Below are 11,762 nucleotides of genomic sequence, written 5' to 3' on the forward strand. Positions count from 1 at the left end.
TGCATACATACCTACATACATACACACACACACACGTATATATATATAGCAGCATAATCTGAGAATAAAACAGCAGAGAAGCAACGTACCAGCAACAAATTGAGTCCTTGGGAAAACGACTGTATCTCCGTCATGACGCCCTGCAGCCCGTGTCTATTATGTGCCAGTCCAGCCAACACATTGCCATCCATGTTGTTGTTCTGTGTATTATATCCGAGACCGGCGATCTGGCCAAGGAGTGCGCCTATAGCCTCCATCTTAGACAGATAGTACGATGTGTATGCTTGGTACAGAAGTGTATATGTGAGATAAAAGGTTGTGTGTGTCTGACGGAATGCTCTATGTCTAGTATAGTTAACGTCACACGCACTAGCTTGGTATGAATTGTATATAAAAGTATATGCAATTATGGCAACTGAGTACGCAATCAGAAGTCGGTGCATGCACTTGAATGCCGTCTCAGTCAAGTTCGTCGTTCGACACTATCAGTCTAAGGTGTAGTAGAGGTCAGCACTCCGAATTAGACTACACTGTGGATGCAAAGGGCACACACACAAGAGTATTTTTATACGTAGTATGTGCTGATATACATTATAGTGTGCACGGTAGCGCACGGTAGGACTGCATAGGTTTATGTAGTACACACCGGTAACCACTGTACACTCCAAAACACGAAACGACTACCAGAGTCTACCGCCATATGTACTAATAAGTAAAAGGTATACATATTTATTTTGAAATAAAAAAGGTATATGAAAATGTATGACTCATGGCTCACTTATCGCTGTGAAATCTCGGTCTATTTATATCCCCACGTGAATGTACGCGAGCGTATGAAGTCGTTCATTGTTATATACATATAACAACTTACTACTACTAAGTACACTGTAAATACAATAAGTGCTAGTGTAAACGACACCAATAGATAAACGCTGCTACGGCTTGTTCTACGCACTCTCGTGTGACATTAGTACTCGGGCTTACTGCACACTTTTGTACTTGAGTATAGCTTTCTAAAAAAGACACTCTACATATAGCTGTGTCGCGTGCTCGTTGATTCCTTGTCCTGGTCAGCCTATTCCAACGCAACCTAGCTAAAACGTAGATGGCGTGAAAGAGTTATGTGTCCTAATTAGTGTTTTTCATAGTAAAGTTCAATACCAAGGAATAACACACGCAAGAATACGCCATGTTACCAATTCAATACGATTTAGTCCAATTGCGAGACCACTACTCGGACAAGTTGCTGCACCGATTCTACGAGTAAGTGGATTGACAGACGCCTTCTAATTGTGCATGAGTGTCGAAGGACATATTTTTATGACCAGGCGTGTGTTTTTATTGTTCTAGTGCATCGAGGCTCTGCATTTCAGTAGCTTATGTCAGGTGATTCTCTATAATCTTTAGTTCAATTCAAGGCAATTAGAAGGATATGTTTGTATAGTTCAAGCTGGTCAACATGGTCTGCGATTGATATAGTTATGATGTTGAGAACACACCCCTGTGAGGATACGGTGTTGATAACGCTATGACTTTTATGCTTATGCGTATAGTGATGTTAACGGCACGCACGCACGAGCGGACATACAATACGTCACTCGCAGACTTCCGCCTCAACCTGTGTAGTGTGTACTGTATGGGTGTGGGTGTAGGATGGTCTCAGTGTAGTTGACTACCCCGGGAGTCGTGTGACATGTGTGGTAGCACTCAGTTTATTTGATTGTATTTGTATAGGATAGGTCGTGAAGGGTGGTTATGTTCTACTACTTTAAACGTATTGCAAGTTGAAGGCTATCTATCTGCCCCGACCCCACCCATCGTTGCACTATCTCTGTATTGGGCTGTATTGGTTGGTACACATCTGCGAAAGCGTTTGCGCTGATCCTTTTGTGCTGTCGTTTGTACTTCTTCTCAGTGAGTTGATGATCAAGAACTTCCCCGTACCCGAAGAGCTGGATGATGTAGAGGTGTGTGCACTTGTGCATTTAATTGTACCTTGTGTGCACCTGTGCGTTTATTTGTACTTTGTGTGCACTTGTGCGTTTAATTGATATTCGTAGCCTGCAATGTGAATGCTGAATGGGTGGTGTATGTAACGGAGAGGTGTGGCGCAGTAGTGAGTGGTTCATAGCGACATACCAGACACATGATCATTAGATTCTTCGGGCTGGTGTTTGATTAGGAAAGCGTTTACGCACACGCATGCGTTTGGTATACCCGAACATCTGGACGATGTAGACGTGTGTGCAGTTAGGCGTATAGCTGTAATTAGTAGCCTGCAATGCTGTTGCTGAGTGAAGGGGGGGTGTGTGTATCTGGGAGCTGAGTCATAGTAGTGAGTGGTTCGTAGCGACATACCAGGCGCAAGGGAACACGAGTCTTTGGGTTGGTGTTCCGTTGTATACGCTTTTACCCCCGCGCGTGCGTTTGGCGTTAAGTTCAGTGGTGTGACCTTTCTAGTCATTCTGGGGCATGGGTTTTGGCTGATGAACGTTTTCGCGGTGGTATATATGCCGGCAAATCATGAGGAATTGGTAGACCTCTCAGTTGCATGGGCACAATCGAACAAACGGGATACACTATTGAAAACCGGCGACAATGGTTTACAGATAAGGATGGGAGTCGTGGGGTTCTACACGAGACGAACTTGCGCACCATTCCAACGCGTCGGTTACTAAGCTACCAGCGGCCAAGTATGCTGTACAGTACCAACTCGTGCAACTCTATTGGCAGGCTGTTTGTCAGGGTAGTCGACTGTGTGCCATATATATATTGCTTGACATCGATCTTTCACAACTGATTTCAAATATGCCTAAATCCATTGGTGCATATATATATACGCAATCATAGCCTGGGACTGTGTATATCTATCTATATCTCCCAATGTATTAGTTTCGTCACTACTGGTGCTCGTTATGTTTAGGTATGGGAACACTATCTATATCTACAAATGTATTGATCCTGTCACTACTGATGTACATGGTAGGTATGGGAATATGCGCTGTCGCCTCAGCGAGAGGCCGTTCGCGATGAAAAGGATCCGTTGATGCAAATAGTCTTGGCACTAGAGACACCGTGTATGTGCTAACACTCGTAGATGTATCTGTTTGTGTGTATGCTGTGATACTATCGTCTAATACCACAGGGATCGGGTTGTATAGCAGATGGTTTGTGATGCACGCTGTAATACTTTCGTCTAGTACCACAGTGATCGGTTTATATAGCAGACGATACGTGCATGTGACTGAGTGTTTACGTCTGAGTGTGTGCATTGCATGCGTTCGCACGTGGCATTGTGCGTATATGTGGCTCCATACGGCCCACTTGTGCCTGAGGCATTATAAACATTCACAACAGTGCAGGCAGTGACCTGCATCTACCTACCACCGACATCTTTCGCACACCCACTCATCCCTATCACACACACCTACAGTACACAGCACACCAGCAGACATACCATACTGCGATCGGCGTATCCTGGGTGGTGTGGTGTATGAGTATTACCACCAGAGTGCGTGTGCGCTGATATCGTACATAGTCACAGACACGTCTGTGCGGAGGGCTGGTGTCTTGCGCCGGGCACACACGGTGAGTGATGGTGTGCATGGACATTTGCGGATGAGACATGCGTGTATATGGGAGCAGCTTTATTCTGATCAGGGTTTGTTGAAAGTGTTCGGCGAATGGTATCTGAATACGTACCGTTCTGCACACGTCGGGCTACACACACATACGTTGTTCATGACTGACTGGAAATGCCTTGCTGGAGGCAGCATTTGCACACACACAAAGTTGTACCACTCAACATACTCGTGCACGTACCTGTAATTGAATAAATGGGTCAATCACATATATCTAGCTACTACTAACACTGACAAATACCTACCACTCAACATACACACACACGTACCTACAACTGAATACGGACAGTCAATAGCGGTGGAAAATAGGTCAATCACGTATATCTACCTACTACTAAATATTGACAAACACCTACCACTCAACATACACACACACGTACCTGCAACTGAATACGTACAGTCAATAGCGGTGGAAAATAGGTCAATCACGTATATCTACCTACTACTAAATATTGACAAACACCTACCACTCAACATACACACACACGTACCTGCAACTGAATACGTACAGTCAATAGCGGTGGAACATAGGTCAATCACGTATACCTGCTACTAAACACCGACAAATACCTACCACTCGACTTATACCCACAGGCGTGCATTGAGGATTTGCAACGTATTGCTTCTGCGGGGCGTGGGTTGCGAGCCGTGCTGATGGAAACCAACGCACCTGGATTTGATGATGGGGTCATGGACAACAACCATCGCCACGAAGTGCTCTACAGGTACATGTGTATTCTCTTCAGATACACTTATACATTCTACAGGTATTCTCTTCAGGTACATTTATACACTTTTAGGTTATAGTGAATACTTTCGAGGATAGTGTCTACTTACAAGTGTAGCACAGGAGCACAGTCGGTTATAGTGTAGTGTAGTGCAGTGTGGTGTCTTGTATGTCTGTTGGCTGCTTTTAACGAGCCTCTACCAAGAAGCGTCTAGCGAAGGACTGTGGATCAAGGTTAGGTTTTTGGGTTTGGGGTTTTAATACGGGTGGTTTGTGTGGCACAGGTGTATGTAGACTATCCTCAGACGGATCTCCCACCCACCAAATGGCGGGTATGCATCAGCTAGAAGGAAATTCAATACGCTACGACGTTCAACGAACTGACAAGCATTCGTACTCTCCTCAACACACAAGTAAATAATCAATTGGTTGGTGGGAAGCTCGTAGTACCGCATGTGGGTCGGGATGATGGCTATACTCAACAGATACCAGTATTGACCACACCATCTATCTACCAAGAGTCACCTATAGTCAACAAGTTATGTAATGGTAGGCTAGGTCCTGTCCAACATCATCACTGGATCGTATTAAACAATTCATACTACACTTCAGCACAACTCCTGCTGTTCCCGTTTTCAGCCAGCCATGTCTCGTGCCCTGCCTATCTACCACAACCACCAACACGTAGTAACACACACCCATACCCCCCCTCCCACACACACACCCCCGCTATCCCCCGCAGACTAGGCTATCGCCAAGTGGTATGCCTGTACAACCAGCCGCCCTTGGGGACGGGAGAGAGTCCGTGTGAAGACCTCTGTCTTTTAGTGTATTTGCCAGATATGCCAATTGTGCGACTAACCGAACACGATCCAGGTATACGCACGCGAGTGCTTGTGGCTGCATATGCTTTGCTGCAAGTGATGCTTTGAAGTACTGCTCGTATAGTGCGTGCTATCGGATGACAAGGGGTATGCATTGCTTGAATGGGAATCGTCTGTAGCAATGAAGAACACTTGAGTGGGGGATTGTGTTCGCTGTGAGGAGTGGTGTGGGTATATAAGCAGAGATACATATGTACATATATACACGCATACATATCAAACACATACATATATACTTTCATACATACAGACATAAATACATACGTACATACATACATACATACATACATACATACATGCATACATTCATAACATACGTCCGTACATGCATACACAAATTCGTACATACCTACATATTATTTATGAATAATGTGCGTATGGGTTCATGTTTGTAACAAGACCAGTTGAAAGATCATGGTCTGTCATGACCAAATCACGACCCAATCAGACTTTATCTACAGTTTGTTGTGGTTTAAGTTTCGCATCTACAGCCGCAACCGCGTGAACACGATCACAATCAACGCATAGCCGCACACGACACCACACCATCTTTTGAGGTTCAGTACATGTAGACACACGTCCTGGCACCTCTCCGATCACGCATGTGGGCTCCTATTGCTGTACGACACCGGAACAGCAAGTGTGCAATGCATCTCCACCGGATGGTCACTGTGTGTTGCCGTTTGGTGCATGTACTTGACAGTCAATCCCCGCAGTCGTGTGCCTGTATCATTCGTATAGTCCATCAAAGTGTGCGCGTGTGTGACATAGATTCTCTAACCTGATCTTATTCTTACCTAATCCTACCACCATTCACCTCACTACAGTGTCTTCTCCAACGCCCGTGGAAGCGATTGTGAGGTGCAACTCGACGACTCAGATGCAGCAGCACTCGTGCGAAACCGTACTTACCTCAGAAACCACAGCACAACCGTCACAAAGCACCGGACAGTCCACAGAACACATTCATCACATCCCGGCCAGGTGGCTGTATAAGTTTGTGGTCGAGTTCGCACGGTCCACGTTGGGCCATGAGAACGACCATCTATGGCTACACGAGCGCTACTTCCGCGACTTTGTGCAGTCGCTACGCATGACAAGTGCAGGTGTGTGTATGTGCAGACGCTATGTGTGTGCAGGTGTGTGTATGTGCAGACGCTATGTATGTGCAGGTGTGTGTATGTACAGACGCTATGTATGTGCAGGTGTGTGTATGTGCAGGTGTGTGTATGTGCAGGTGTGTGTATGTGCAGTTGTGTGTATGTGCAGGTATGTGTATGTGCAGCCGCTATGTATGTGCAGGTGTGTGTATGTGCAGACGCTATTTATGTGCAGGTGTATGTATGTACAGACGCTATGTATGTGCAGGTGTGTGTATGTGCAGGTATGTGTATGTGCAGACGCTATGTATGTGCATACGATACGTCTTGTGTGCTTGACTCTTGATTTGTGCTATGCCCTGTACTGTGTCGGGTCTGGTTCATAGGGATTGTTTGTACTGGTGTGTCGGCCTCTGACATGTGCTCATTGTGTCTGTGGGTTTATGGGGTGTAGTTATCGCATACGCAGTAGTTAATTGTGTTGGTAGGCTGTGGTCCAACTGCCATGCCTATAAACTATGCACCATATATATTTATATATATTTATATATATATATACATACCCCACACCCAAGGAGATCTACACGATGACAAGTCCCACTGTAACACACAGCCTGCACTTGCACTGGTGCGCTCTGTCAGATATGCTACAACCATTAGACCGTCCATAGCTACGGCAACGCAGGCAAAGGGGTGGCTATGCACGGTACATGGTTTAATGGTTTGCATGGTTTACATGGTTTACATGGTCTCCAGTGACAAGTGTTCTCTGTCACGTTTGTTGATAGATCGTGTATGCAGGGTTTCAGGGTTTGGGGTTTCTAGGGCTTGTCCTCTGCTGAATCTGATTGTGCCACTCGCTGCTACTGGGCGTTGTATAGTGTCAGCACCTACCACCCACGCCTAGCCGAGTGTTGTACTAGTAGCCCCACACTCTACCTCTGAGCACTCATAAACAAACCACCTTTTCTGGCTGACTACCCACCCCAATACACGCACTTCTTCTCTTTGTGTTTCCTATTAGATGACTCGGATAATCTGCGTATCCAGTCCACACTGCCCCTGCAAACACGCCTGGGATGCGCTAAGTATCACATCGCCATAGTGTGCGACGGTTCATTGGAGATGTTCGTGGCCGAGCGCACGGCTTTGCGACTGCATCACAACGTGGGGTGTGTGGTGACTGTTGTTGGACCGCAGACACTCGACACTCCGCCGAGGGATGTCGTACGGGAAGGTGACAGTGGCTGTGTGGGTACGCATAGGCCGTCGGAGGTGCAGTCTAACGCCCACGTGACCACCCACACACCAACAACCCTTCCGAATACTACAGGGGCACCAGCAGGGGACTGTGTAGAGAGTAGGAGTATGAGTTACTTTGGAGATGATGTATCTCGGCTGCAGGGTGCGTATCAGACACCCGTCACAGGCGATACCACAGTAAGCGCCGACTGCTTTGTGCTGCTGCAACAGTCATTGGCACAGAACGGGTGCAACGCCCAGGGTAATACACGTGCACCTGGTAACCATGGCGACAGATTCGGAAGAATCATCTTAAATAGCGGACTAGTGCAGGATGTGCACAGGACAGAAGTGGCCCTACCACTAGGTCTTAGGGCAACCGACGAGGACTTGGAACGGGCCAGTGATGAGTTGTTTAGGTCGGTCGTGGATTTCTTGCTGCACGTGTCGAGCCTTCCGACTACTATAGAATGAACAATATACACCAATAGTGTGTGACCTGTGCGAGTAGTGGCTGTGACTCCATTGCGTAGTACCACTGGCGGCGTACACCCACACGCACGCAGTGGTCGAGTGGGAGGCCGAGCAAGCGATGCACATGGGCTGATGTCGACCACAGTCAGATAACAGATAAGTATAACCAACCAGCTGTGGTTAGGTCTCATGGTGTCCGATATGGATGAAGCACCGACACATTGAGTTGATGGGGTTGCCTGGTACACATATTTGAGATGTGACGTGTTTCGACACGAACCCCCAAAGGAAAAAAGAGAATTTAGGACAGCAGTTCGAAGTCTCCAATACCATGGCCAGTCTACTGGTCTAGAACAATTATGCATGGTTAACGCAAACCACCACTCCGCGAACAATTATGCATGGTTAACGCAAACCACCACTCCGAGAACAATTATGCATGGTTAACGCAAACCACCACTCCGAGAACAATTATGCATGGTTAACGCAAACCACCACTCCGAGATATGCATGGTTAACGCTGTACTGCAGCCAAGCGGTGCCACAGGCGAATGTAAGCCCCACCGTGTGTCAACAGCAAGCCATCCTACCAATATCTGATACGGCAATTGAGTTGCACTCTACATGAAGATATGGACATATATTTGTTTATTCTCTAAGAAGAACAGTAAACTTAAACTTAACCACGAATTTCTGGTTGCCCTGCGTAAGAATCTGTACGGAAACTATAAAGGGCCATAAAATCCATAAATGAAGGCGAATGTAAATATATATTAGTTTATAATATATCTGGATAATATGAGATACATCCAGAGTCGTGCTACTATATGAATATGTATAAGCTGTTTACTGGTCAAAAGCCTTCGTTAATGATTCTTACCGCCGCGCTTCTCGAACCTGTGAAAGTCCAATTGGAAGACAGAAGTGACAATCAGCGCTCTCGCCTCCACAGTCGCATCTTCGGGGAACTCGACGAGATAGTTAGAAAAGCGTTGCCCCGCTCTGCAGAAAGCGTTGCACCCCATGTGCTCACTGGGTGCGTAGGTCTTCTGCACCGTTGCCATGGCAACCCCCTGGCGATCTAACACGTCGAACACCATGTCATTCTTGAAGCAGGTCGAACCACAGCAGTTGTTTACCCGACCACAACACGATAAGTTCGCACGTAGTGTATACACAGTTTTATAGTCGTCGTCATGAGGCATGCGTGTGAATTTGCGACCATCCTGGGACATTGGATTCTCTGCATGGCCTGGTTGTGCTGATATATAGTTCTTGGTGTTATCACGTTCACCATCACCCCAATTGGGGCCCAGTGTCTGTACGTCGTGATATACCGTAGCTTTGCAACACACCTGGAAGCACTTATCAAACCAGTCATCGAAGTTCTCACGCACTCGTCCGATGGGTACCTTGTTGCCTCCACTGACTTTAAACATGTCCATTGTAAGTGGACACCCACACACCCCACCCAACATAAAGTCACGTTGTACGGTGTATAGGACACCGCTTTCCTCATCTACGCTGAGATGTAATTGTAGTGGTCGTAGATTACCACAACCCAACCAATTGAATAGACACCTGTCAAAGAAAGAGCTTTCTTCTTGCACGTGTAGCACTCGCTCTAGAGAAGTTAATGTCTCCGCACTGGGTTTCCATCGCGTGCTGTCATTGGCACTGTCAACCCACTTATCCTGGGGAAGTGCCGCTATCGCGTACTGATTAGCCTGTTCCCATGGTACGTTACAAGCCTGTGCGACAACCTCGCCAATCTGTGTGTGTTTTCTAATGGTGACACCTTTACCCTCGAATAAGGTGGAGCTTTGGTAGTCGGGTGGGGGTTTATCCTCAATGTCTGAGTGTTGCAGAGATTGGCTAAGGAGTGGCACATCGTCTCCTACGTTGAAGTCGTCCATCTCCCTGTTCTGCGAGTCGACTTCTTTTGAAAGCAACTTCGCGTCTTTGCTAATCATGATGATGAAGACGATAACGATTTAAAGATGGGTCTAGTATGTTTTCTATGTACGCATGTATGTCTAATATATATAAATCCGACTCACTCGAGGTGTTTCTTGCCGTGTGGATAAATAAGCCCGTATTTATATTTTGTTAAAAAAATAGTTATTGTTCACAGCAGAATAGAACACATATTTTATGCCTTTTCTGACATAGCCTTCTGAAAATTTTAAACAAGACGGCTATGTTTCTGATAGTCATTTTTCAAAACCGAAAAATATAAATAAATACGTACATATAAATGAATGTTTTTCTGCTGAAACTATTTGGAGTTGGCACGTATGTATGACGAGTAAAAAACCCTTTTTTTTTACAAACTTATTTTGCAAAAGTATCATAGCCTACGCCCTACTTGTCTAATTTTCAGAAGGCTATGAAAGTAGCCGCGACCTCATACCAGCTCAGAGTCTATTGATCTCTGTTTTGAAATAGTTATAGAGGACAATGTATAAATCTGTGGGATCTTTTATGATAGGCTATCGAGACTACTCTAGAGAGAGAGAGAGGCACATTGATACTTAGTGATGACTCATTTGGGTTTTTTATATAAAAATTATAACTCTGATCATAAAATTGTTGTACAGTATAATACAAATTGGGCTATTTTAAAAAAACAAAAACAAACAAGTGAATACCGTATAAATAGTTAATATGTAGAGGCTATGTACCGCTACATATGTCAGGCTCTAGGCCTAAGCTCAATGCGTTAAAAGTTGTAACTTTTATTATGCCTCGAATAAACATTGAAATTGTAGCTTTTATATCTCGATAGTACACTTCCATATATAATAGGTGCATTTTTCAAGTCACTCAGGACAGTCGTCACAACTGAAACGCTCAATCTCCTTTGATTTATCATTTTCGTGGCCTAAAATTTTCAACGATCGGACAGCTTATTAAGTGCAGTTTCCAAAATAACTTTGTAGTTGATTTGTCCTAAAAAAATTAAAAAGTTAACATTATTGTATTCCGTACCCCTAAATATAACTTATTGAGCTTAGCTCTAGGCGTATACATAAACAGTGATGACTCATCAATATTTACGATGACTCATAAGTACGTATGTCAATATTTACTCCAGTGACACATAGCCTTCTAAATTGAACGTGACAGCACAGAGTTTTCCACCGTCTGTGTCATTTTCACATTTTCGTTTTGGTCAGAGGCACATGAAACCTTTTAAAAAAAAGTAAATACAGCCCTATCATCAGATCATCAGATGGATTAGGGCGAGCTTTGTCGGTTCTTCAAAAAGTGTATACTAGCGTTTCACAAACACATGTTGTTGATATTTATCAGACCAATATACGAACACGAATTGAATCACGTTGAATACAGGAAGGATCACTTTTTCACAGTACTATATCTTGTCTGTCTATGTGATGTATATGTATTTATTATCCAGTGGAGAATACACAAGCGTAAACAGTGTATGTATATTTGTATGCATGCATTCATGTATGTATGTATGTATGTATGTATGTTTGTATGTGTATGTATGTATGTATGTATATATGTATATATGTATGTATGTATGTATGTATGTATGTATATATATATATATATGTATGTATGTATGTATGTATATTAATGTATGTATGTATGTATGAATATATGTACGTATATATGTATGTATTTATATATGTATGTGTGTATGAACGTATGTAAGTAAGTATAT

General features: G+C 44.5%; 3 protein-coding genes across 3 annotated transcripts in view; 1 reads left to right on the top strand and 2 right to left on the bottom strand.

The window, feature by feature from the left end:
- The window catches only part of SARC_08738 (hypothetical protein), a gene marked incomplete at its 3' end in the record, with an annotated part of 2,641 nt that extends 1,972 nt beyond the window's left edge, over positions 1 to 669 (bottom strand). The window contains exon 1 of the mRNA XM_014297271.1: positions 90 to 669. Within this exon, the coding sequence (XP_014152746.1) occupies positions 90 to 443 (354 nt within the window). The 5' untranslated portion in view covers positions 444 to 669. The remainder of the gene's footprint in view (positions 1 to 89) is intronic.
- Positions 670 to 1,019: 350 nt separating this feature from the next.
- On the top strand, positions 1,020 to 8,118 carry SARC_08739 (hypothetical protein). Its single transcript, XM_014297272.1, has 8 exons — positions 1,020 to 1,263; positions 1,916 to 1,967; positions 2,987 to 3,077; positions 3,434 to 3,588; positions 4,236 to 4,366; positions 5,111 to 5,244; positions 6,080 to 6,358; positions 7,377 to 8,118. The coding sequence occupies exons 1-8, from the start codon at positions 1,190 to 1,192 to the stop codon at positions 8,066 to 8,068; spliced, it is 1,608 nt and encodes a 535-aa protein (XP_014152747.1). The 5' UTR covers positions 1,020 to 1,189; the 3' UTR covers positions 8,069 to 8,118.
- A 431-nt stretch (positions 8,119 to 8,549) lies between these two features.
- On the bottom strand, positions 8,550 to 10,234 carry SARC_08740 (hypothetical protein). Its single transcript, XM_014297273.1, has one exon. It carries the CDS (start codon positions 10,039 to 10,041, stop codon positions 8,935 to 8,937), a length of 1,107 nt encoding a protein of 368 aa, XP_014152748.1. The 5' UTR covers positions 10,042 to 10,234; the 3' UTR covers positions 8,550 to 8,934.
- Positions 10,235 to 11,762: the final 1,528 nt, after the last annotated feature.

Source organism: Sphaeroforma arctica (assembly GCF_001186125.1).
Source record: "Sphaeroforma arctica JP610 unplaced genomic scaffold supercont1.817, whole genome shotgun sequence".
NCBI classification, from domain to species: Eukaryota; class Ichthyosporea; order Ichthyophonida; genus Sphaeroforma; species Sphaeroforma arctica.